The sequence below is a fragment of the Scyliorhinus canicula genome, chromosome 31 (assembly GCF_902713615.1).
Source record: "Scyliorhinus canicula chromosome 31, sScyCan1.1, whole genome shotgun sequence".
Classification (NCBI taxonomy): domain Eukaryota; kingdom Metazoa; phylum Chordata; class Chondrichthyes; order Carcharhiniformes; family Scyliorhinidae; genus Scyliorhinus; species Scyliorhinus canicula.
The window spans coordinates 5,695,251-5,721,140 of NC_052176.1; the positions used below are offsets into that span (position 1 = coordinate 5,695,251).

Sequence of the window (25,890 nt, forward strand, 5' to 3'; positions counted from 1 at the left end):
TTATCCGGCAGGATCCGGCTCCGTGCTGGGGTCTGCTCTGGGCCCCCGATTCTTCGTCATTTATCGAAACGACACATATAACTATGTGGGGGGGGGGGGGGGGATCTGTAAGTTTGCGGGTGACACTAAGATTGGCCGGGGGGTTAACGGTGAGGTTGGGTGTCTGGGGTCACAGGAAGGTGTAGACGGGATGGATACGTGGCTGATGGGATTTAACCCAGGAAAGTGTGAGGTGAGACACTTTGGAAGCAGCAACGTGACAGGGACGTATTCAATGGACGGACAGCAATGTGACAGGGACGTATTCAATGGACGGACAGCAACGTGACAGGGACGTATTCAATGGACGGACAGCAATGTGACAGGGACGTATTCAATGGACGGACAGCAACGTGACAGGGACGTATTCAATGGACGGACAGCAATGTGACAGGGACGTATTCAATGGACGGACAGCAACGTGACAGGGACGTATTTAATGGACGGACAGCAACGTGACAGGGACGTATTCAATGGACGGACAGCAACGTGACAGGGACGTATTCAATGGACGGACAGCAACGTGACAGGGACGTATTCAATGGACGGACAGCAACGTGACAGGGACGTATTCAATGGACGGACAGCAATGTGACAGGGACGTATTCAATGGACGGACAGCAACGTGACAGGGACGTATTCAATGGACGGACAGCAATGTGACAGGGACGTATTCAATGGACGGACAGCAACGTGACAGGGACGTATTCAATGGACGGACAGCAATGTGACAGGGACGTATTCAATGGACGGACAGCAACGTGACAGGGACGTATTCAATGGACGGACAGCAACGTGACAGGGACGTATTCAATGGACGGACAGCAATGTGACAGGGACGTATTCAATGGACGGACAGCAATGTGACAGGGACGTATTCAATGGACGGACAGCAACGTGACAGGGACGTATTCAATGGACGGACAGCAACGTGACAGGGACGTATTCAATGGACGGACAGCAATGTGACAGGGACGTATTCAATGGACGGACAGCAACGTGACAGGGACGTATTCAATGGACGGACAGCAATGTGACAGGGACGTATTCAATGGACGGACAGCAATGTGACAGGGACGTATTCAATGGACGGACAGCAACATGACAGGGACGTATTCAATGGACGGACAGGAACGTGACAGGGACGTATTCAATGGACGGACAGCAACGTGACAGGGACGTATTCAATGGACGGACAGCAACGTGACAGGGACGTATTCAATGGACGGACAGCAATGTGACAGGGACGTATTCAATGGACGGACAGCAATGTGACAGGGACGTATTCAATGGACGGACAGCAACGTGACAGGGACGTATTCAATGGACGGACAGCAATGTGACAGGGACGTATTCAATGGACGGACAGCAATGTGACAGGGACGTATTCAATGGACGGACAGCAACATGACAGGGACGTATTCAATGGACGGACAGGAACGTGACAGGGACGTATTCAATGGACGGACAGCAACGTGACAGGGACGTATTCAATGGACGGACAGCAACGTGACAGGGACGTATTCAATGGACGGACAGCAATGTGACAGGGACGTATTCAATGGACGGACAGCAACGTGACAGGGACGTATTCAATGGACGGACAGCAACGTGACAGGGACGTATTCAATGGACGGACAGCAATGGGACAGGGACGTATTCAATGGACGGCCACAGACACTGGGAGGCTCCGAGGAACAAAGGGGCCTTGGAGAGTTTGTCCATCGATCCCAGAACGCGGGAGGGCAGGTTGATAGGGTGGTGGAAAAGGCGTAAGGATCGTGGCTAATCTGTGCCGAGAGATAAATCCCAAAGGAAACATTAAAGACCAAACTAAAATGTGACGCAGTCCCCGGCGCTGCTCACCGGGCAAGGTGGGCCCCCATGGTGCCAGTGGACACTGCGTGCTCGCTCTCTGGGGCCACCCGGCCATGAATGTCAAAGTAAAGCCAAGCGGGAGGCAAGTGGGTCAAAAATAGAATTTATTCTCCGGTGGAAAGATTTAATTTTACAAATGAAACTTGTCTGGCAGCAAATTTGACTGGTGGGGGGGGGGGGGGGGGGGGGGGTCGCTGACTGGGAGTCGCAGCAAGGAATGGGGAGAGATCCAGCCAATGGGGAGAGATCCAGCCAATGGGGAGAGGCTCCAGCCAATGGGGAGAGATTCAGCCAATGGGTCAAGGCTTCAGCCAATGGGAGGCGGCCCGGTCAATGGGGAGAGGCTCCAGCCAATGGGAGGTGGCCCTGTCAATGGGGAGAGGCTCCAGACAATGGGGAGAGGCTCCAGCCAATGGGGAGAGGCTCCAGCCAATGGGGAGAGGCTCCAGCCAATGGGGAGAGATTCAGCCAATGGATCAAGGCTTCAGCCAATGGGAGGCGGCCCTGTCAATGGGGTGCGGCTCCAGCCAATGGGAGGTGGCCCTGTCAATGGGGAGAGGCTCCAGCCAATGGGAGAGGCTCCAGACAATGGGTCAAGGCTCCAGCCAATGAGAGGTGGTCCTGTCAATGGGGAGAGGCTCCAGCCAATGGGAGGTGGCCCTGTCGATGGGGAGAGGCTCCAGCCAATGGGAGGTGGCCCTGTCGATGGGGAGAGGCTCCAGCCAATGGGAGGTGGCCCTGTCAATGGGGAGAGACTCCAGCCAATGGGAGGCGGCCCTGTCGATGGGGAGAGGCTCCAGCCAATGGGAGGTGGCCCTGTCAATGGGGAGAGGGTCCAGCCAATGGGAGGTGGCCCTGTCGATGGGGAGAGGCTCCAGCCAATGGGAGGTGGCCCTGTCGATGCGGAGAGGCTCCAGCCAATGGGAGGTGGCCCTGTCGATGGGGAGAGGCTCCAGCCAATGGGAGGTGGCCCTGTCGATGGGGAGAGGCTCCAGCCAATGGGAGGTGGCCCTGTCAATGGGGAGAGGCTCCAGCCAATGGGAGGCGGCCCTGTCGATGGGGAGAGGCTCCAGCCAATGGGAGGTGGCCCTGTCGATGGGGAGAGGCTCCAGCCAATGGGAGGTGGCCCTGTCGATGGGGAGAGGCTCCAGCCAATGGGAGGTGGCCCTGTTGATGGGGAGAGGCTCCAGCCAATGGGAGGTGGCCCTGTCGATGGGGAGAGGCTCCAGCCAATGGGAGGCGGCCCTGTCGATGGGCGCGGTTGGGTTGTACCAAAGAGTTGTTCCCGGGTGACGGCCTCCCGATTGAGAGATTCCGATCCCCCCCCCCCCCCCCCCCTGGGCTGACAGGGAAACTAGGAAAAGAGACAGAGCGTTTTGGCCGCTGTCATCCGGACACGTGGGTCCGGGTCACGGATCATCGAGGTGATGGTTCCGTGTGCGTGACCATCATCTTCCCAAAGCGGGTTCCTCTCCTTGGGCATGTTCTTCAACAGGTGCCCGGTGAAGATGATGGCATTGGCCCGGATCCCTGGCGATGGGTTTGTGCAGAAGCGCAGGCTGCTGCTGAGGTAGGTCTGGGTGTGGTCAGGAAGATCCCACACGACGTTCCCGGTCAGCCCGCTCACAAAGTCCCAGTACCCTTGCCCGGGCCCTTGCTGGAACCCAGCCTGAAAGGCCTCACACAGTTTGTCCGAGCCCAGGAAGGGCCCGACCAGTGCCAACACCCGGCGCGAGGCCTCCGAGACCTCCGGGCTGCCGTGGTTGAGGTACAGAAGGAGGCCGACCAGGGTGGAGTGGACCTGCTCCAGGAGGACCGCTTTCGACTCCCCAACCGCAAACGTGGACAAGGCCCCGAAGAGGCCGAGGGCTGAAGATCGCACCCGGGCGCATCTGTCTTCGAAGAAGGGCCGGACGGCCAGGCACAGGTTGACCAGGATATCCCGGACATGGATCTCCCCCAACTGAGCCAGGACCTTGGAGAGGCCCGAGAGAGCCTCCAGGGTGACGTCAGGGTGGGGAGCGTCCACCTGCTCCATCCCCGTGAGAATGGCGGCCAGGAGCTTGGTGGAGTATCTCCGGATGGTGGCCGGGTCTCCCATGGCCACGTCGCCCAAACCCTTGACGACCAGGAGGCGGGTGGTGGGGGAGTTGTCCAGCAGGCAGCGGAGAAGGCCGCTCACCAGGATGTCCATGTGCCCAGGGTCGAAGGGGACCCGACGCCTCACCATCTCGCCGAAGAACGCAGCCACCGCTGCTCGCTGGCTTGTGTGACGGTTCAACGAGGCGGAGAGGAAGTCAAGCAGGGCGGGTAGGTGAGGGCGGGCGCTGCTCGCCATCGCCTCCGCCAGCAGGGCCACCCCATCGTGGAGGGTATCCGGGTCGGCCATCAGCTGCCAGCCCCCTGCCTTCTCCATGGAGCCTGCCAGCCCCGCCCTCCGGCCCAGCAGCTCCTTCAACATGGCCGCAGCGTAGGAGCGGAAATCAAAGTCCTCAGGCCTCGCCGCCTCGATGCTCGATGCCCTCTTGGTGGAGGGTCCCGGGGGGCCGTGGGGCTGGGGGGGTTTCCCAGCACAGGAGCAGAGGACCAGCAGGGTTCCCAGCAGCCGAGGGTAGAGGCTGTCGATGGCCGGGCCCGACTCAGGATGGGATAGGATCTCCCTCAGGGCGCGGGCTGCCTCCACGGGCCTGGGCGCCCGCTGCCCTGACCCCGGCCGGGGCGCCCCGCTGCCCTCCGCCCACTGGATGGCGCCGTCCAGCTCGTCCAGCAGCCGCCCCACCACCCGTGGGCCCAGCACGGGCCGGCCGCCCAGCCACCCCCACACCAGGCTCCCGGCCCGCTGGCAGGGGTCTGGGCCGCCCGCCAGGAGGGCGGAGACGGCGGCCCCCGCGTGGTGCCAGGCCAGGATGGAGAGGCCGCGCATGGCGGCCGGCTGGGCAGGCTCCACCCCCAGCCGGGGGCACAGACCCCCCAGCAGCTCGGCCACCTCGTCCTGAAGATCCTGCCCCCGGCGGCCGAGCACGGCGTGGAGGACGGCGGCCGCGGTGCTGGCGCAGGCGGGGTGGGCGTCGGTCAGCCCCTGGCACAGGGTGGCGAGGAGGCCCCTCAGCTGGTACCGGGACATGCGCTCCGAGATAACCCGGGCCAAGGCCCAGCACGTTTGCAGTCGGCTGCCCCCCTCGCCCTCGCCCCGGCTCTCCTCCTTCAGAGCCCTCAGACGCTCCACAGAGACTTCCCTCCGCTCGGCCGGGGATCCCTCGTAGCGCAGCTGGATGTAGAAGAGGACGCACAGGCAGTCGAGGGCCAGGCGGCGAACGGCCGGGGAGGGGTCCGCGCACCGTGGGACCAGCCGGCCCACCACCTCCTCCAGGTTGTAACGGTTCACCACCGTCTGCACGCTGAGGCTCCCCAGGAACAGGCGCAAGAGCTCGGCCGCCTGCTCCAAGGCTCTCCGCCGCTCGTAGTCCCGTCCCGACACCACCCAGCCCTCCAGGGCTTTGAAGATGGATCGGAGCCCAGTGGGGGAGAGGTCCTGCAGCAAGGCCTGCTTCAGGAGGCCCAGGAGGCAGGCTGAGGCCTGCTGTGTCTGGCTCTCTTCCTCCACCGCCCCGCTCCCCACGGGCCCCAGGCCAATCACACTGTCCACGCAGCAGCTCAGGAGCTGAAAGGTGAAGTCCTCGCTGGATGCTGGCTCCAGTTGGATCAGGTAGGCGCAGGCAGCCATGGCAGACTCTCGGAGGGGGCTGTCTGTCAGCTCCCTGGGCTCGCCACTGATTATCTCCCCCAGGCAGCTCAACAGGTCCTCCTTGGCGGGGCAGTGGCGGGAGAGCCTGGGCACGTTGTCCAGGATGGTGCGAGCCGTCAGCGTCACAGCCTCAGCCAGGCTCAGCTTGAGGGTGGGTGGGTATCTTGCTCTGCCCCTTGACGCCGGGAGCCCGCTCTGGTATAGGAGGAGCACCAGAGCCAGGATGTCGGCTCCGAAGCCGGGCTGGAGCCACGCGGCCGGCGCTAGCCGCGCCACATGCCCGTAGCACAGGAGGATCCCGCTCCTGACCGCCTCAGCCTCCTCGTTGCCCGGCTTCCCCTTCACCAGGTTGGCGAGCGTCTCGCCGCTCTGGGTCAGGTGACTCCTGGCGAAGTCCTCCAGCTCCGAGAGGGCGTCGTCCAAGTGGCGGGCAGCGCACAGCCCGATCCCGAGGGCCAGGCCTTGGCGCTCCGGGGCCTGGCGGTACTGGGCGCTCCGCAGCATCTCCTGGAGCTGGGCCCTCACCGCCTCTCTGCTCCCGGTCTGCTTCAGTGTCAGGCCCCTGCACTGGAAGAGGAAGCCCCGCTCCCGGGGGCAGCCGGCCAATTGGCTGCCTTGCTGCAGCATCTGGTCGGCCAGCTCCCTGCTCCATTCCTCGTCCGCCACGGCCTCCAGGCTCCGGGATAGGAAGAGCAGCAGCCTCTCGTCCCAGCATTCCTGAGGCAGCCCGCTCCCCGGATCCCCTTCCAGCTGCCGGAGGAGCTCGGGGATCTCTTTCTCCCACAGGCCCTCGACCGAGGGGCGGACTGTAGGCCCGAGGGCCAGGAGGAGCCTCAGGGCAGCCGGGCACCTTCCCTGGGCGGGGTCGGGGGCCGTCGAGACGGTCAGCAGGCGGGCCAGGAGGGCCTGAGGGGAGGGGAGGCCGGGCCCGGCGTCGCCGTGGTGACGGAGCGTCCCGGATTCCTGTCGGCGCCGGGCCGCCTTCTCCAGGCTCCGGCACAGGACGGGCAAGGCCTGGGTGTAGGCCACCGGGGTGACGAACCGCAGCAGTGCCGGCCACACCAGGCTGTCGGTGGCTTCCGCCCCGGCCAGCTCCTCCATCAGGGTCTCCGCCATGGCCCTCAACTCCTCAGCCGGGGTCTCCTCGCTCGCCTCGCCGGTGCCCCGGGCCCTCCCCGTCCCCTCCTCACCGGGGGCGGCGCAGAGGCCGACGATGTACTCCACCAGTGCCGCGCCCTCCGGCGCCCCCAGGTAACCGTGATTGGTCAGGCTGCTGATGGCCTTGAGGGCCGCCCGCTTCACAGCGACACAGTCGTCCAGGAGGATTGCCTGAACAGCGGTCACCATCTGGTCTTTCCTGCCCCGCAGCTCCGATGGGACCGTGTCAACGAGACGCGCCAGGACCGTGAGGTTCGGCAGCCGCTGGCGCCCGTCGCTGTCGCCGGCCATCTGGCCCAGGACGAACCGGGCCACGGGCTGCGGCCACTCACGGGCCAGCAGGGCGAAGCAGGCCAGGACCCCCTCGCGGTGACTCAGGCCCGGCTGGTCACCAGGGGCCAGGGGGGCGCAGAGCTGGCCGTGCAGGGCGGCCAGGAGCTTGTCCGCCTGCCCCCTCAGGCCCCAGGAGCCCGTCCCCACCGAGGCCCCCAGCACGGAGAGGAGGCAGCGGGTGACGGGCAGACCCCCGGGCGGCCTGGCGTACAGGGAGAGGAGCTGGGGCAGCAGGCGGGGCAGCTCCTCCTCCAGCCTATCGCGGGGCAGGAGCGGCACCATGTGACCCAGCGCCTCCAAGATGGCCGCCCTGACCTTCCCATCCTTCTCCTGCAGCCATTTGGAGAGTCGGTTCTTGTAGAGTGCGTAGATATCCCTGGAGAAACTCTCCAGGTTGACCAGCGTGGGCTCTGGGGCCTTGTCCGAAGGCCTGAGGTACTCGAGGACGCTCTCGCTGAATAGGCCCAAGGCTGAAGTAAGAGCACAGATGTGGCCGTTGTCCTTCACCAGGCCAAAGACTGGCAGCAGCACCGTTAGGACGTGCGGAAGATGTGGCGCCCAGGACTCCACGTTGCTTCTGGCGAGGTTGCCCAGGGTCCTGAGGACCATTGGATGAGGGAAGACGCCCGGTTTGACCTCCTCCAGTATCTGCTCCAGGACGTCGTCGACAAAGCCTCGTCCCAGGGCCACCAGCAGCTGGCCCGCTGCCTCCTGACGGGGGAGGCCGGCCTTGTCCGCAGGGGTCAGGAGCTCCGCCACCGTCACCGCGGTAACCTCCCGCGCCAGCGTCTGCTCGATCCGCTCCACCGCCTCGCCCACGATCAGCGCCATGCCCCGTAGGAGGGTCAGGCGGTGCCCGTCCGTCGCCCGGGTCCCGCTGCTCAGGCAGGCGTGGCAGCTCCTCAGCACCAGGGCAGGGCGCAGCCGTCCCGAGATGCACAACGACTCCACCACCTGTTCCCGCACGGCCTTGTCCGTGTCCGACGCGGCGGTGATCAGGGCGCCGAGGTACAGTCCGCTGCAATCAGCCTCCATTCCAACCAGTCAGCTCCACCTGCAAGTAAAGGAGCTACGGTTACCGCTGGGGAGGCGAAGGTTTACCAAACACCAACACCGCACAATCCGTCTAACTGGGAGCAATGACAGAGGGGCGCGGGCAAACATACTGGGAGCAATGCCACGGGGGCGCCACCACACTCACTGGGAGCAATGCCACGGGTGGACCGTCACACTCACTGGGAGCAATGCCACGGGTGGACCGCCACACTCACTGGGAGCAATGCCACGGGTGGACCGTCACACTCACTGGGAGCAATGCCACGGGTGAACCGTCACACTCACTGGGAGCAATGCCACGGGTGGACCGTCACACTCACTGGGAGCAATGCCACGGGGGCGCCACCACACTCACTGGGAGCAATGCCACGGGTGGGCCGTCACACTCACTGGGAGCAATGCCACGGGTGAACCGTCACACTCACTGGGAGCAATGCCACGGGGTTACCGTCACACTCACTGGGAGCAATGCCACGGGGTTACAATCACACTCACTGGGAGCAATGCCACGGGGTTACCGTCACACTCACTGGGAGCAATGCCACGGGGTCACCGTCACACTCACTGGGAGCAATGCCACGGTATCTCGGCATCCCGTTATTTTTCTTGGGTCAGACTCGAGGGGCTGAATGGCCTCCTGCTCTACCAACGCCTCGGAAACGGATTATCCGGGTCAGTACCCACATTGCTGGGATCCTGCTGTGCGCACGTGGGCTGTCGCGCTTCCCCTATTATAACAGTGACTACACGCGGGTGAATGGGGGGGTGGGGGTGGGGATGGGGTGGGGATGGGTGTGGCTGGGGCTGGGGGGGGGTGCGGGGGGTGGGGATGGCCGGGATGTGGGGGGGGGGGGTACTGACCAGCCCGGAGCTGCCCTCAGGGTCGGTTCCATCCCCATTGTGACCGGGGTCCTGGGCAGCAGAATAATACAGCTCCGGCTCGCTCAGCGCTGCTCCCTCCTCCTCCGAGCAATGCCAGGGGTGGTCTGCCAGCGGCTCCCTCACTCCCCTCCCCCTCCCCCCCCCGCCCGCTTTGTTAGACCCCTCCCCTCCCCTCCCCCTCCCCCCCCGCCCACTTTGTTAGACCCCCTCCCCTCCCCCTCCCCCTCCCCGCCCGCTTTGTTAGACCCCCTCCCCCTCCCCCTCCCCTCCACTCGGCCCATTGTCGTTCTGTGTTGCTCAGCGTCCGGCCCCCATTGTGACGGCAACTTCCACCTGTGGGGGGGGGGGGGGGGGAGGTGGGGGGGGAGGGGAGGGGGGGCTGTGTGTGGGGGGGGGGGGGGAGTCTCACTCACAAACTCTCTCACTCTCTCCCTCTCACTCACTACCAGCCTCCCTGGACAGGCGCCAGAATTTGGCGACTAGGGGCTTTTCACAGTAACTTCATTGAAACCTACTCGTGACAATAAGCGATTTTCATTTTTTCATTTCACTCTCTCACTCTCTCTCTCTCTCACTCTCACACACTCTTTCTCTCACTTTCTCCCTCTCACTCTCTCCCACTCTATCGCACTCTCTCACTATCTCCCTCTCCCTCTCTCGCTCACACTCTCTGCCTCTCTCTCACTCTCTCTCTCACTCTCTGCCTCTCTCACTCTCTCTGACACTCTCTCTCGCACTCTCGCTCCCTCTCACTCTCTCTCACACTCACTCTCACACTCTCTCTCATCCACTCTCACTCACTCCCTCTCTCACTCTCACTCTCTCACACTCTCACTCTCTCACACTCTCTCTCACTCATTCTCTCTCAAACTCTCTCACTCACTCATTCTTTCTCTCACTCTCTCTCACACTCTCTCACACTCACTCTCACTCTCTCTCTCACACTCTCACTCTCTCACACACTCTCACACTCTCTCTCACACTCTCACTCTCACTCACTCACACTCTCTCTCACACTCTCTCACTCTCTCACACTCTCTCTCTCTCACTCTCTCTCACACTCTCTCACTCTCTCTCACACTCTCTCACTCTCTCTCACACTCTCTCACACTCTCTCTCTCTCACACTCTCACTCTCTCACACTCTCACTCATTCTCTCTCACTCTCTCTCACATTCTCTCTCACTCTCTCTCACACTCTCTCACTCTCTCTCACACTCTCTCTCTCTCACTCTCTCACACTCTCTCACTCTCTCTCACTCACTCACTCTCTCTCTCTCTCTCTCTCACACTCTCTCTCACACTCTCACTCATTCTCTCTCTCACTCTCTCTCTCACACTCTCTCACACTCTCTGATTCTCACTCACTCTCACATTATCTCTCTCACTCATTTTTTCTCTCACTCCCTCTCTCAATCTCTCTCACTCTCACTCTCTCACACTCTCTCTCACACTCTCACTTTCACTCCCTCGCCCTCTCTCTCTCTCACTCTCTCTCTCACTCTCTCTCACACTCTCTCTCTCACACACTCTCTTTATCTCCCTCACACTTTCTCCCTCTCACTCTCCCTCTCTCACTCTCTGCCTCTCTCTCACTCACTCTCACTCTCTCTCTCACACTCACTCTCACTCTCTCTCACTCCCTCTCTCAATTTCTCTCACTCTCACTCTCTCACACTCTCTCTCTCTCACACTCACACTCTCACTCTCTCGCCCTTTCTCTCTCTCACTCTCTCTCTCGCTCTCTCTCACTCTCTCTCACACTCTCTCTCTCACACACTCTCTTTCTCTCCCTCACTCCCTCACACTTTCTCCCTCTCACTCTCCCTCTCCCACTCACTCTCTGCCTCTCTCTCACTCACTCCCACTCTTTCTATCACTCTCTCTCTCACTCTCTCACACTCTCACTCTCTCACACTCTCTCACACTCTCACTCTCTCTCACTCATTCTTTCTCTCTCACTCTCTCTCTCATTTTCACACTTTCTCTCACTCTCTCACTCTCACACACTCTCTCTCACTCACTCCCTCTCACTCTCTCACACTCCCTCACACTCTCACTCTCTCTCTCAATCTCACACTTTCTCCCTCTCACTCTCTCACTCTCTCTCTCACACTCTCTCTCATTCATTCCTTCTCTCACACTCTCACTCTCTCACACTCTCTCTCACACTCTGACCCTCACTCACTCTCACACTCTCTCTCACACACGCTCTCTCTCTCACACTCTCTCACTCTCTCTCACACTCTCTCACTCTCTCTCTCACACTCTCTCTCTCACTCATTCTTTCTCTCACACTCTCTCTCACACTCACTCTCTCTCACACACTCACTCTCTGTCTCTCTCTCACTCTCTCTCACACTCTCTCTCACACTCTCTCTCACACTCACTCTCACACTCTCGCTCACTCTCTCACACTCTCTCTCCCACTCTCGCTCAATCTCTCTCCCACTCTCATACTTTCTCCCTCTCTCTCTCTCTCACTCTCTCTCTCACTCTCATACTTTCTCCCTCTCACTCTCTCTCACACACTCTCACACTCTCTCTCACACTCTCTCATACTCTCTCTCTCACACACTCTCACACTCTCTCTCACACTCTCTCTCATACTCTCTCTCTCACACACTCTCACACTCTCTCTCACACTCTCTCTCACACACTCTCTCTCACACTCTCTCACACTCTCCCTCTCTCTCTCCCTCTCTCTCTCACTCTCTCACACACACTCTCGCACTCTCTCGCACACTCACTCTCTCTCACTCTCTCACACACACACACTCTCTCACACTCTCACTCTCACTCTCTCGCACTCTCTCTATCTCACACTCTCACTCTCTCTTACACACTCACTCTCTCTCTCTCTCTCACACCCACACTCTCTCACACTCTCACTCTCACTCTCTCACTCTCTCACACTCTCTCACTCTCTCTCTCACTCTCACACTCTCTCTCTCTCTCTCTCACTCTCTCTCACACACTCTTACTCTCTCGCACACTCACTCTCTCCCTCACTGACTCCCTCTCTCTTTCTCACACTCTCCCACTCTCACACTCTCTCTCTCTCTCACACTCTCCCACTCTCACACTCTCCCACTCTCACACGCTCTCTCTCTCACTCATCTCTCTCTCACTCTCTCATGCTCTCTCACTCTCTCTCTCACTCTCACTCACTCTCTCTCACTCTCTCTCACTCTCACTCTCACTCACTCTCTCTCTCACTCACTCCCTCTCTCACTCACTCCCTCTCTCACTCACTCTCTCTCACTCTCACTCACACTCTCTCTCACTCTCTCTCTCACACTCACACTCTCTCTCACTCTCACTCTCACTCACTCTCTCTCTCACTCACTCCCTCTCTCACTCACTCCCTCTCTCACTCACTCTCTCTCACTCTCACTCACACTCTCTCTCACTCTCTCTCTCACTCTCACACTCTCTCTCTCTCTCACTCTCACTCACTCCCTCTCTCTCTCACTCTCACTCACTCTCTCTCACTCACTCCCTCTCTCACTCACTCTCACACTCTCTCTCACTCTCACTCACTCTCTCTCTCACTCACTCTCTCTCTCACTCTCTCTCACTCTCACTCACACTCTCTCTCACTCTCTCTCTCACTCTCACACTCTCTCTCACTCTCTCTCACTCTCTCACCTCTCTCTCTCTCTCACTCTCACTCTGTCTCTCTCTCTCTCACTCTCTCTCACTCTCACACTCTCTCTCACTCACTCCCTCTCTCACTCTCTCACTCTCTCATTCTCACACTCTCTCTCACTCTCGCGGCCCCCACTTGGTGCCAGGCCAGGATGGAGAGGCCGCGCATGGCGGCCGGCTGGGCAGGCTCCACCCCCAGCCGGGGGCACAGACCCCCCAGCAGCTCGGCCACCTCGTCCTGAAGATCCTGCCCCCGGCGGCCGAGCACGGCGTGGAGGACGGCGGCCGCGGTGCTGGCGCAGGCGGGGTGGGCGTCGGTCAGCCCCTGGCACAGGGTGGCGAGGAGGCCCCTCAGCTGGTACCGGGACATGCGCTCCGAGATAACCCCGGGCCAAGGCCCAGCACGTTTGCAGTCGGCTGCCCCCCTCGCCCTCGCCCCGGCTCTCCTCCTTCAGAGCCCTCAGACGCTCCACAGAGACTTCCCTCCGCTCGGCCGGGGATCCCTCCCCAGGAACAGGCGCAAGAGCTCGGCCGTCTGCTCTAAGGCTCTCCGCCGCTCGTAGTCCCGTCCCGCCACCACCCAGCCCTCCTGATGTTTCGGAGTTCAGTCGAGAGAGGTCCTGCAGCAAGGCCTTTTTCAGGAGACCTCCTCCATCGCTCCGTTTCCTCCCTCACCTTCGCACGAGGGCAGGGGAGCCTCCTCAGAACTTGAGAGAGGAGGCTACGTTTGAAATACGAGCTGGCTCCATCAGCCAGAAAGCGGAGGGACAGGATAAACAGAAAGAGGTAACCTGACCCAGGCGATGTGCAGAGGGATCTGGGCGGAAGGGTGAATAAACCATTGATGGTAGAACCGGGGCAGAGGGAGTTTAATGAAGAATATTCTGGGCTTTATTGATCGAGGCATCAAGTAACAGGCCAGGGCGGATATGTTCAATCCGTACAAGACACTACTTCAGCAGCAACTAGAGTATTGGGCGCAGTTCTGGACGCCACACTGTGGGAAGGATGTGTCCGCGTTGGAGGGAGCGCGGAAGAGGTTCACAAGAAGGGTTCCAGGGATGAGAAACTTCAGCTGTGAGGGTGGATTGGAGGGGGTCGGGACCGCTCCCCTCAGAGTGGAGACCGAGGGAAGATTTTACCAAGGTGTTTAGAACCACGAGGGGGGTCAAGACAGAGGGGAGAGGGAGAATCTGCTGACCTCGCAATGGGGCTCTCGGGCTGAGCGTTGTGGGACGAGTGGGGGAGGGAGGTCTGAGAAAATGATCTTTACTGATAATAATCTTTATTAGTGCCACAAGTGGGCTCACATCAACGCCGCAATGAAGTTACTGTGAAAATCCCCTAGTCGCCACATTCCGGCGCCTGTTCGGGTACACAGAGGGAGAATTCAGAATGTCCAATTTACCCAACAAGCACGTCTTTCGGGACTTGTGAGAGGAACCCGGAGCGCCCGGAGGGAACCCACGCAGACACGGGGGGGAGGGCGAACGCGCAGACGGTGAACTAAGCCCGGGAATCGAACCCGGGTCCCTGGCGCTGTGAAGCAACGGTGCTAAACACTGTGCTACCGTGTTACCCAATATTCCCACTTATGAGTGGGAATGCGATGATTCACCCCTGGCATTGCTCCCAGTGAGTGTGACTGTCCACCCGTGGCATTGCTCCCAGTGAGTGTGGCGGTCCACCCGTGGCATTGCTCCCAGTGAGTGTGACGGTCCACCCGTGGCAATGCTCCCAGTTAGTGTGGTGATTCACCCGTGGCATTGCTCCCAGTGAGTGTGACGGTCCACCCGTGGCATTGCTCCCAGTGAGTGTGACGGTCCACCCGTGGCATTGCTCCCAGTTAGTGTGGCGGTCCACCCGTGGCATTGCTCCCAGTTAGTGTGGCGATTCACCCGTGGCATTGCTCGCAGTGAGTGTGACGGTTCACCCGTGGCATTGCTCCCAGTTAGTGTGGCGATTCACCCGTGGCATTGCTCGCAGTGAGTGTGTGACGGTTCACCCGTGGCATTGATCCCAGTGAGTGTGACGGTCCACCCGTGGCAGTGCTCCCAGTGAGTGTGACGGTCAACCCGTGGCATTGCTCCCAGTGAGTGTGGTGGTTAACCCGTGGTATTGCTCATAGTTTGTTTGGCAGTGTGCCAATGGAATTGCTCCTAGTGATTGGAGGTTCTCCCCCCCCCCCCCCCCCGCCCCCACCCGCCCCGTGGCATTGCTCCCTCTGTGTGATAGTAAATCTCTGGCATTGCTCCCAGTGAGTGTCAGTTTAACATAGAACATAAGGTGCAGAAGGAGGCCATTTGGCCCATTGAGTCTGCACTGACCCACTTAAGCCCTCACTTCCACCCTATCCCCCTAACCCAATAACCCCTCCTAACCGTTTTGGACACTAAGGGACAATTTAGCACGGCCAATCCACCTAAACTGTACGTCTTTGGACTGTGGGAGGAAACCGGAGCACCCGGAGGAAACCCACGCACACACGGGGAGGATTTGCAGACTCCGCACAGACAGTGACCCAGCCGGGAATCGAACCTGGGACCCTGGCGCTGTGAAGCCAGAGTGCTATCCATTTGTGCTACCGTGCTGCCCTTTTACCCCTGGCATTGCCCGCAGGGAGTGTGACGGTCCACCCCTGGCATTGCTCCCAGTCAGTGTGACGGTCCACCCGTGGCATTGCTCCCAGTGAGTGTGACGCTCCACCCCTGGCATTGCTCCCAGTGAGTGTGGCGGCGCCCCTGTGGCATTGCTCCCAGTGAGTGTGACGGTCAACCCGTGGCATTGCTCCCTGTGAGTGTGACGGTCAACCCGTGGCATTGCTCCCAGTGAGTGTGACGGTCAACCCGTGGCATTGCTCCCAGTGAGTGTGACGGTCAACCCGTGGCATTGCTCCCTGTGAGTGTGACGGTCAACCCGTGGCATTGCTCCCTGTGAGTGTGACGGTCCACCCGTGGCATTGCTCCCAGTGAGTGTGACGGTGACCCCGTGGCATTGCTCCCAGTCAGTGTGGTGGTCCACCCGTGGTATTGCTCCCAGTGAGGGTGACGGTCAACCCGTGGCATTGCTCCCTGTGAGTGTGACGGTCAACCCGTGGCATTGCTCCCAGTGAGTGTGACGGTCCACCCGTGGCATTGCTCCCAGTGAGTGTGACGGTGACCCCGTGGCATTGCTCCCAGTGAGTGTGACGGTGACCCCGTGGCATTGCTCCCAGTGAGTGTGACGGTCCACCCGTGGCATTGCTCCCAGTGAGTGTGACGGTGACCCCGTGGCATTGCTCCCAGTGAGTGTGACGGTCCACCCGTGGCATTGCTCCCTGTGATTGTGGCGGTCAACCCATGGCATTGCTCCCAGTGATTGTGGCGGTGACCCCGTGGCATTGCTCCCAGTGAGTGTGGTGGTCCACCCATGGCATTGCTCCCAGTGAGTGTGACGGTCAACCCGTGGCATTGCTCCCTGTGAGTGTGACGGTCAACCCGTGGCATTGCTCCCAGTGAGTGTGACGGTCCACCCGTGGCATTGCTCCCAGTGAGTGTGACGGTGACCCCGTGGCATTGCTCCCAGTGAGTGTGACGGTGACCCCGTGGCATTGCTCCAGTGAGTGTGACGGTCCACCCGTGGCATTGCTCCCAGTGAGTGTGACGGTGACCCCGTGGCATTGCTCCCAGTGAGTGTGACGGTCCACCCGTGGCATTGCTCCCTGTGATTGTGGCGGTCAACCCATGGCATTGCTCCCAGTGATTGTGGCGGTGACCCCGTGGCATTGCTCCCAGTGAGTGTGGTGGTCCACCCATGGCATTGCTCCCAGTGAGTGTGACGGTCCACCCGTGGCATTGCTCCCAGTGAGTGTGACGGTCAACCCGTGGCATTGCTCCCTGTGATTGTGGCGGTCCACCCCTGGCATTGCTCCCAGTGAGTGTGACGGTGACCCCGTGGCATTGCTCCCAGTGAGTGTGACAGTGACCCCGTGGCATTGCTCCCAGTGAGTGTGACGGTGACCCCGTGGCATTGCTCCCAGTGAGTGTGACGGTCCACCCGTGGTATTGCTCCCAGTGAGTGTGACGGTGACTCCCCCTCCCCCCCGCCCCCCCCCGTGTCATCGCGCTGGATGTCTGCGCTAAATGGCACCAGTGAACGGCACGGCAGGGGATGCTCCGCATCGTCCATTACTCTGACGGGGTGGGGACCCGGGTCTCGGGAGCTCTCCGGAACCTCCCACGCAGAGAATTGCAAAGATCCACCAGCCTCTCAATGCAGAATGAATGGCTCGAGGCCCATCCTGAGGCCAGCTTGGGGCTGATGGATCCCCCCCGGCAGCCCCCCCCCCCCCACCCCCACACCCTGTGAATAGAAAGCGGCTGCATTCATCTGTAAACTTTCTCAGCATCGGAGTGTCCCAAAGCCGCCCAGTCCCGGTCGCGATCCAGAAAACGAAGCAGCCAATTTACACAGAGCCGGTTCCCTTCCCCAGCAAACTGGGAAGGAGCCCAGTCAGCTGTATGGTCAGATACGGCAGCACGGTAGCATTGTGGTTAGCACAATCGCTTCACAGCTCCGGGGTCCCAGGTTCGATTCCCGGCTTGGGTCACTGTCTGTGTGGAGTCTGCACGTCCTCCCCATGTCTGCGTGGGTTTCCTCCGGGTGCTCCGGTTTCCTCCCACAGTCCAAAGATGTGCAGGTTAGGGTGGATTGGCCATGCTAAATTGTCCCTTAGTGTCCAAAATTGCCCTTAGTGTTGGGTGGGGTTACTGGGTTATGGGGAGAGGGTGGAGGTGTTGACCTTGGGTAGGGTGCTCTTTCCATGAGCCGGTGCAGACTCGATGGCCTCCTTCTGCACTGTCAATTCTATGATATCTGTATCTGTATTCGAGTTTTTCCAGCTTTACAAATAATACGACACAACTGGTACATCATCAATGTTTGGACACTAAGGGGCAATTTAGCACGGCCAATCCACCTAACCTGCACATCTTTGGACACTAAGGGACAATTTAGCACGGCCAATCCATCTAACCTGTACATCTTTGGACACTAAGGGACAATTTAGCACGGCCAATCCACCTAACCTGCACATCTTTGGATGCTAAGGGGCAATTTAGCACAGCCAATCCACCTTAACCGGCACATCTTTGGGCTGTGGGAGGAAACCGGAGCACCCGGAGGAAACCCACGCAGACACGGGGAGAACATGCAGACTCCACACAGACAGGGACCCAGCGGGGAATCGAACCTGGGACCCTGGCGCTGTGAGGTAGCGGTGGGCGATATCCGCAGCAGGGAGAACGGCGCTCGGTGGAGCCGGATGGATGGGGGAGGCGAGGTTAAAGTCACAAAGAAAGTGGTCGCTGCCCGCCTCCCTCCCACTCGCGCGTGGGATCTTTCTGTGCGCGAAATGGCTGCTGCCTCCGCCAGAGGAGTGGGCGTCCGGAGCGCGTCCCCGGCGTGGGGCGCAGCTTGAGACGGGCCTCTCACTCCCCTCGCAACCTTCCCCCCCCCTGAAACCCCCCCCCCCCCCCCCCCACCCTTCCTCCCCGGCTCCTGACCAACGGGAGGCCCAGCAAGCGATTCCGTGCTCGGCTCGTCACTATCAAGGCAACACCACCATCTGCTGGCGGAGCCCACGCACTGCAGGGGCTGCCGTTTGAACCATCGCACCCGCAGGATTAATTCCCTGCAGCGTCGAAGCAGGCCCTTCGGCCCATCGAGTCTGCACCCGCCCTCCGAAAGAGCACCCTAACCTCAGCCCACTCCCACCCCCCCGCCCTAATCCCAGAAACCCCCCCCCCTCCCCAGCCATCGCAAACGTCTTCTCGGGAGGATAATGCCTGGCTCGCGATGATCTGGACAGACCCATTCCTTCCACCCACCCCCCCCCCCCTCCAGCCCCTCCTGCAACCGCCCCCTCCCTCCCCTACCCCCAAACCTCCATACCTCGACCAATATGGCGGCCCGTCTCCACGACGTCGCGCGGGTGCGGAGCGGGTGCCAAGTCCGGGTCGGTCCGCGGCTGCATCATCGCGTGACCTCGTCGCCACATTCTCTTGCTCACGCGTTTGCTTTGTTTGCCCCCCCCCCCCCCCCCCCCAAAACCTTGTTCCACACCGTGACCAGTCAGTGTTTGTCGATGTACCAGGCCACCGGGGGCTGGTTTAGCACACTGCGCTAAATCGCTGGCTTTGAAAGCAGACCCAGGCAGGCCAGCAGCGCGGGTTCTATTCCCGTACCGGCCTCCCCGAACAGGGGCCGGAATGTGGCGACTAGGGGCTTTTCACAGTATCTTCATTTGAAGCCTACTCGTGACAATAAGCAAGTTTCATTTGTCGATGTACCCTGCCGATTATTCCTTTTTTTGTGTACGTACCCTCGGAAAAATGCTTTTCACGGTGCTGCGGTACATGTGACAATAAATTGAATTAAATCAAATCCTTCCCCCCGTCACCCTCCACCACCCCCACCCCACCACCCCCTCGTCAATCAGAACCCTCTCGAACTAGGCCTTGAATATGGTTAATCACCCGCGGCTCCCCTCACTGCTCTCTGGAGGTGGTCGCTGGCTGACAACCCTCAGGGAGACGGCATCCCTCCTCAACTCCGTCACCAATGGGAGACCCTCTTATTCTCAAACTGTAACCTCCCCCCCCCCTTTAATAGGACCCCCCGCCCCCCCCACGAACGGGGAAACATGCTCTCCGCCCCCACCCTGTCAAACCCCCCTCCCCTCAGAATCTGATACACGTCAATAAGATCCACCTCTCGTTCTTATAAACTCCCAACGGGTACAGGCCCCGGCCTACTCAACATTTCCCCATCGGACAAACCCCTTTCCTCCCGGGGATCGGCCCAGCGAACCTCCTCTGAACTGCCGCCCCCCCACTGAGGCAAGAATTGCCCCTCCTTAAAGGAGGGTCAGTACTGAGGGAGCGCTGCACTGTCACAGAGTCAGTACTGAGGGAGTGCCGCACTGTCAGAGGGTCAGTACTGAGGGAGTGCTGCACTGTCAGAGGGTCAGTACTGAGGGAGTGCTGCACTGTCAGAGGGTCAGTACTGAGGGAGTGCTGCACTGTCAGAGGGTCAGTACTGAGGGAGTGCTGCACTGTCAGAGGGTCAGTACTGAGGGAGCGCCGCACTGTCAGAGAGTCAGTACTGAGGGAGTGCAGCACTGTCAGAGGGTCAGTACTGAGGGAGCGCTGCACTGTCAGAGGGTCAGTACTGAGGGAGTGCTGCACTGTCAGAGGGTCAGTACTGAGGGAGTGCTGCACTGTCAGAGGGTCAGTACTGAGGGAGCGCTGCACTGTCAGAGGGTCAGTACTGAGGGAGCGCTGCACTGTCAGAGGGTCAGTACTGAGGGAGTGCCGCACTGTCAGAGGGTCAGTACTGAGGGAGTGCTGCACTGTCAGACGGTCAGTACTGAGGGAGTGCCGCACTGTCAGAGGGTCAGTACTGAGGGAGTGCCGCACTGTCAGAGGGTCAGTACTGAGGGAGTGCTGCACTGTCAGAGGGTCAGTACTGAGGGAGTGCCGCACTGTCAGAGGGTCAGTACTGAGGGAGAGCTGCACTGTCAGAGGGTCAGTCCTGAGGGAGTGCCGCACTGTCAGAGGGTCAGTACTGAGGGAGTACTGCACTGTCAGAGGGTCAGTACTGAGGGAGTGCCGCACTGTCAGAGAGTCAGTATTGAGGGTGTGCTGCACTGTCAGATGGTCAGTACTGAGGGAGTGCCGCACTGTCAGAGGGTCAGTACTGAGGGAGTGCTGCACTGTCAGAAGGTCAGTACTGAGGGAGAGCTGCACTGTCAGAGGGTCAGTACTGAGGGAGTGCTGCACTGCCAGTGGGTCAGTACTGAGAGAGTGCCGCACTGTCAGAGGGTCAGTACTGAGGGAGTGCCGCACTGTCAGAGGGTCAGTACTGAGGGAGTGCTGCACTGTCAGAGGGTCAGTACTGAGGGAGTGCCGCACTGTCAGAGGGTCAGTACTGAGGGAGTGCTGCACTGTCAGAGGGTCAGTACTGATGGAGTGGCGCACTGTCAGAGGGTCAGTACTGAGGGAGAGCTGCACTGTCAGAGGGTCAGTACTGAGGGAGTGCCGCACTGTCAGAGGGTCAGTACTGAGGGAGTACTGCACTGTCAGAGGGTCAGTACTGAGGGTGTGCTGCACTGTCAGATGGTCAGTACTGAGGGAGTGCCGCACTGTCAGAGGGTCAGTACTGAGGGAGTGCCGCACTGTCAGAGGGTCAGTACTGAGGGAGTGCTGCACTGTCAGAGGGTCAGTACTGAGGGAGTGCCGCACTGTCAGAGGGTCAGTACTGAGGGAGTGCTGCACTGTCAGAGGGTCAGTACTGAGGGAGTGCCGCACTGTCAGAGGGTCAGTACTGAGGGAGTCCTGCACTGTCAGAGGGTCAGTACTGAGGGAGTGCTGCACTGTCAGAGGGTCAGTACTGAGGGAGTGCCGCACTGTGGGAGGGTCAGTACTGAGGGAGCGCTGCACTGTCCGAGGGTCCGTACTGAGGGAGTGCTGCACTGTCAGAGGGTCAGTACTGAGGGAGTGCTGCACTGTCAGAGGGTCAGTACTGAGGGAGTGCTGCACTGTCAGAGGGTCAGTACTGAGGGAGTGCCGCACTGTCAGAGGGTCAGTACTGAGGGAGTGCCGCACTGTCAGAGGGTCAGTACTGAGGGAGTGCTGCACTGTCAGAGGGTCAGTACTGAGGGAGTGCTGCACTGTCAGAGGGTCAGTACTGAGGGAGTGCTGCACTTTTAGAGAGTCAGTACTGAGGGAGAGCTGCACTGTCTGAGGGTCAGTACTGAGGGAGTGCCGCACTGTCAGAGGGTCAGTACTGAGGGAGTGCTGCACTGTCAGAGGGTCAGTACTGAGGGAGTGCTGCACTGTCAGAGGGTCTGGTTTTTAAAACTCACCACTATTCTTAGAATTCCCCCTATACCAAAAAGGGGCCGACATTCTAAATGGTGAAGAGGGATTCTCACTCCCTGACTCCGATGCAGGCTTCGGTGGGTGCCATTCAGGTCAAACTATATTATCAAGTTATCCCCCGGTATAACCCATACCTTCACCGAAGATTTTATCTACTTACCCCTTAGTAGCATCGATGTCCTGGGTCCTGCATTGCTAAGTAAGTAAAGTAGACTTTAGGAAAACAACATTTTTCCAGGTTAAGTAAGTTATTTTATTATTATATTTTTTCTTTTAAAAGCTGCAAACTCATTCTTTACAGAAAGGATCTTGTTTCTGGATCCTGCTGGTTGGTTGTAGGGACTTTCAGGCCCACCTTGACAATCAATCTTCCTTAAAGGCTGGTCTTCTTGACATGTATTTGCTGGTTAGCTCTGTTGCTGTGTCTTGTCGATCCCATGTACTGAGCTGTGAGAGCTGGCTCTGTTAGCTCTCTCTCAGCTGACTCTGACTCCTGTTTAAATTCTAGTCTTCCTTAGATGTATAGCTGTTTAAGCTCAGCTGCTTGTCTTGTCTTTCCCGTGACCGAGCTGTGACAGCTGAATATGCTTCTCTCCTCTCTCTGAGTTCTGCTCCCCTCCTGTTGCTCCTTCTGCTTCTGCTCCCTGGGTTTATATTCTCTTTCTAACAATTATTAAGTTTTTAGAGCCTTATTGTAAGGTAACTTATTTCACTTTGATTGTTAAAAAAGTATCTTTGATGTAAACATTCTAATACAACTAATTATTCATTTTGGGCATAACCTCACCTCTCAGATCTGATATGGGGCTGTTTAGCACAGGGCTAAATCGCTGGCTTTTAAAGCAGACCAAGCAGGCCAGCAGCATGGTTCGATTCCCGTAACAGCCTCCCCGAACAGGCGCCGGAATGTGGCGACTAGGGGCTTTTCACAGTAACTTCATTTGAAGCCTGCTCGTGACAATAAGCGATTTTCGTTTCATTTTTCATTTCATTGTCCTTTGTGATATTCAAAGATGCTTTGGTTTCAATAGGTGTTACTTTTCATTCCTGTCAGTTGAATAGTTTAATTTTCCAATTGTCCCCAGCTCATAACTTTGCTTTTTTACATAGAATTTACAGTGCAGAAGGAGGCCATTCGGCCCATCGAGTCTGCACCAGCTCTTGGAAAGAGCACCCTACCCAAGGTCAACACCTCCACCCTATCCCCATAACCCAGTAACCCCACCCCACACTAAGGGCAATTTTGGACACTACGGGCAATTTAGCATGGCCAATCCACCCAACCTGCACATATTTGGACTGTGGGAGGAAACCGGAGCACCCGGAGGAAACCCACGCACACACGGGGAGGACGTGCAGACTCCGCACAGACAGTGACCCAGTGGGGAATCAAAACTGGGACCCTGGAGCTGTGTAGCGATTGTGCTAACCACAATGCTACCATGCTGATTTTGACTTTAAATTATGTCTCTTGTGGACAGGTCGTCTCCAATTTTCTTTTAATTGACTTGATGTTAGTAGAATTTCACACTTAGAATTGACACCAAATTCGACTGAGCATCATCCATCCTTTCCAGCTGTTAACTAAGAGAGTTTATTTCAGTGAAGGTGTGAAACCTTTGCTTTTAACTGTATGCTAAAATTTCACTTGGTTATGACTTGAAAGACCTGCCTGTCTTAACATTCATCACTTAATTCAATTGAAACTCTCATCCATGCATTTCCAGATGCTTCCTGAGATAGTTACTTTCAATGAAGGTGTGAGCCATTATTTTAGCTCAATACAAGGATCCTGTGTGTTTGATAAGCCTGTTTGTGAGAAAGAATCTGCATTGTATAATCCTGCTCTTTGCAGCTGCTTTTAACCCTTCGTGGGATCTTTCCCTGTACCCTCTCAGGTTTCTCTCAGACCAGAGATTGCCTGACTTCCATGTTTCAAATAACACATTTTTCCATATTTTCAATTACAGGTCAGTAATGAGGGAGTGCCGCTCTGTCAGAGGGCCAGTACTGAGGGAGCTGCACTGTCAGAGGGTCAGTACTGAGGGAGTGCCGCACTGTCAGAGGGTCAGTACTGAGGGAGTGCCGCACTGTCAGAGGGTCAGTACTGAGGGAGTGCTGCACTGTCAGAGGGTCAGTACTGAGGGAGTGCTGCACTGTCAGAGGGTCAGTACTGAGGGAGCGCTGCACTGTCAGAGGGTCAGTACTGAGGGAGGGCCGCACTGTCAGAGGGTCAGTACTGAGGGAGTGCTGCACTGTCAGAGGGTCAGTACTGAGGGAGTGCTGCACTGTCAGTGGGTCAGTACCGAGGGAGTGCAGCACTGTCAGAGGGTCAGTACTGAGGGAGTGCCGCACTGTCAGAGGGTCAGTACTGAGGGAGTGCCGCACTGTCAGAGGGTCAGTACTGAGGGAGTGCTGCACTGTCAGAGGGTCAGTACTGAGGGAGTGCCGCACTGTCAGAGGGTCAGTACTGAGGGAGTGCCGCACTGTCAGAGGGTCAGTACTGAGGGAGTGCTGCACTGTCAGAGGGTCAGTACTGAGGGAGCGCTGCACTGTCAGAGGGTCAGTACTGAGGGAGGGCCGCACTGTCAGAGGGTCAGTACTGAGGGAGTGCTGCACTGTCAGAGGGTCAGTACTGAGGGAGTGCCGCACTGTCAGAGGGTCAGTACTGAGGGAGCGCTGCACTGTCAGAGGGTCAGTACTGAGGGAGTGCTGCACTGTCACATGGTCAGAACTGAGGGAGCGCTGCGCTGTTAGAGGGTCAGTACTGAGGGAGTGCTGCACTGTCAGAACGTCAGTACTGAGGGAGTGCTGCACTGTCAGAGGGTCAGTACTGAGGGAGTGCTGCACTGTCAGAGGGTCAGTACTGTGGGAGCGCTGCACTGTCAGAGGGTCAGTACTGAGGGAGCGCTGCGCTGTTAGAGGGTCAGTACTGAGGGAGTGCTGCACTGTCAGAGGGTCAGTACTGAGGGAGTGCTGCACTGTCAGAGGGTCAGTGCTGAGGGAGTGCTGCACTGTCAGAGGGTCAGTACTGAGGGAGTGCTGCACTGTCAGAGGGTCAGTACTGAGGGAGTGCTGCACTGTCAGAGGGTCAGTACTGAGGGAGTGCCGCTCTGTCAGAGGGTCAGTACTGAGGGAGTGCTGCACTGTCAGAGGGTCAGTACTGAGGGAGTGCTGCACTGTCAGAGGGTCAGTACTGAGGGAGTGCCGCACTGTCAGAGGGTCAGTACTGAGGGAGTGCTGCACTGTCAGAGGGTCAGTACTGAGGGAGTGCCGCACTGTCAGAGGGTCAGTACTGAGGGAGTGCTGCACTGTCAGAGGGTCAGTACTGAGGGAGTGCTGCACTGTCAGAGAGTCAGTACTGAGGGAGTGCCGCACTGTCAGAGGGTCAGTACTGAAGGAGTGCCGCACTGTCAGAGGGTCAGTACTGAGGGAGCGCTGCGCTGTTAGAGGGTCAGTACTGAGGGAGTGCTGCACTGTCAGAGGGTCAGTACTGAGGGAGTGCTGCACTGTCAGAGGGTCAGTGCTGAGGGAGTGCCGCACTGTCAGAGGGTCAGTACTGAGGGAGTGCTGCACTGTCAGAGGGTCAGTACGGGGGGAGCGCCGCACTGTCAGAGGGTCAGTACTGAGGGAGTGCGGCACTGTCAGAGGGTTGGTACTGAGGGAGTGCTGCACTGTCAGAGGGTCAGTACTGAGGGAGTGCTGCACTGTCAGAGGGTCAGTACTGAGGGAGTGCTGCACTGTCAGAGGGTCAGTACTGAGGGAGTGCTGCACTGTCAGAGGGTCAGTAGTGAGGGAGTGCTGGACTGTCAGAGGGTCATTACTGAGGGTGTGCCGCAGTGTCAGAGGGTCAGTACTGAGGGAGTGCTGCACTGTCAGAGGGTCAGTACTGAGGGAGTGCCGCACTGTCAGAGGGTCAGTACTGAGGGAGTGCCGCACTGTCAGGGGGTCAGTACTGAGGGAGTGCTGCACTGTCAGCGGGTCAGTACTGAGGGAGTGCTGCACTGTCGGAGGGTCAGTACTGAGAAGGTGCCACACTGTCAGAGGGTCACTACTGAGGGAGTGCGGCACTGTCAGAGGGTTGGTACTGAGGGAGTGCTGCACTGTCAGAGGGTCAGTACTGAGGGAGTGCTGCACTGTCAGAGGGTCAGTACTGAGGGAGTGCTGCACTGTCAGAGGATCAGTACTGGGGGAGCGCCGCACTGTCAGAGGGTAAGTACTGAGGGAG

The 25,890-nt window shown here is 58.8% G+C and overlaps 1 protein-coding gene across 1 annotated transcript; it reads right to left on the reverse strand.

Annotated features, from left to right (window-relative positions):
• Nucleotides 1-3,239: 3,239 nt before the first annotated feature.
• LOC119958831 (maestro heat-like repeat-containing protein family member 1) lies at nt 3,240-9,206 on the reverse strand. Its single transcript, XM_038787334.1, has 2 exons — nt 9,071-9,206; nt 3,240-8,207 (listed from the first exon to the last, which is right to left on the reverse strand). The coding sequence occupies exon 2, from the start codon at nt 8,186-8,188 to the stop codon at nt 3,272-3,274; it is 4,917 nt and encodes a 1,638-aa protein (XP_038643262.1). The 5' UTR covers nt 8,189-8,207; nt 9,071-9,206; the 3' UTR covers nt 3,240-3,271.
• Between the last annotated feature and the right edge of the window lie 16,684 nt (nt 9,207-25,890).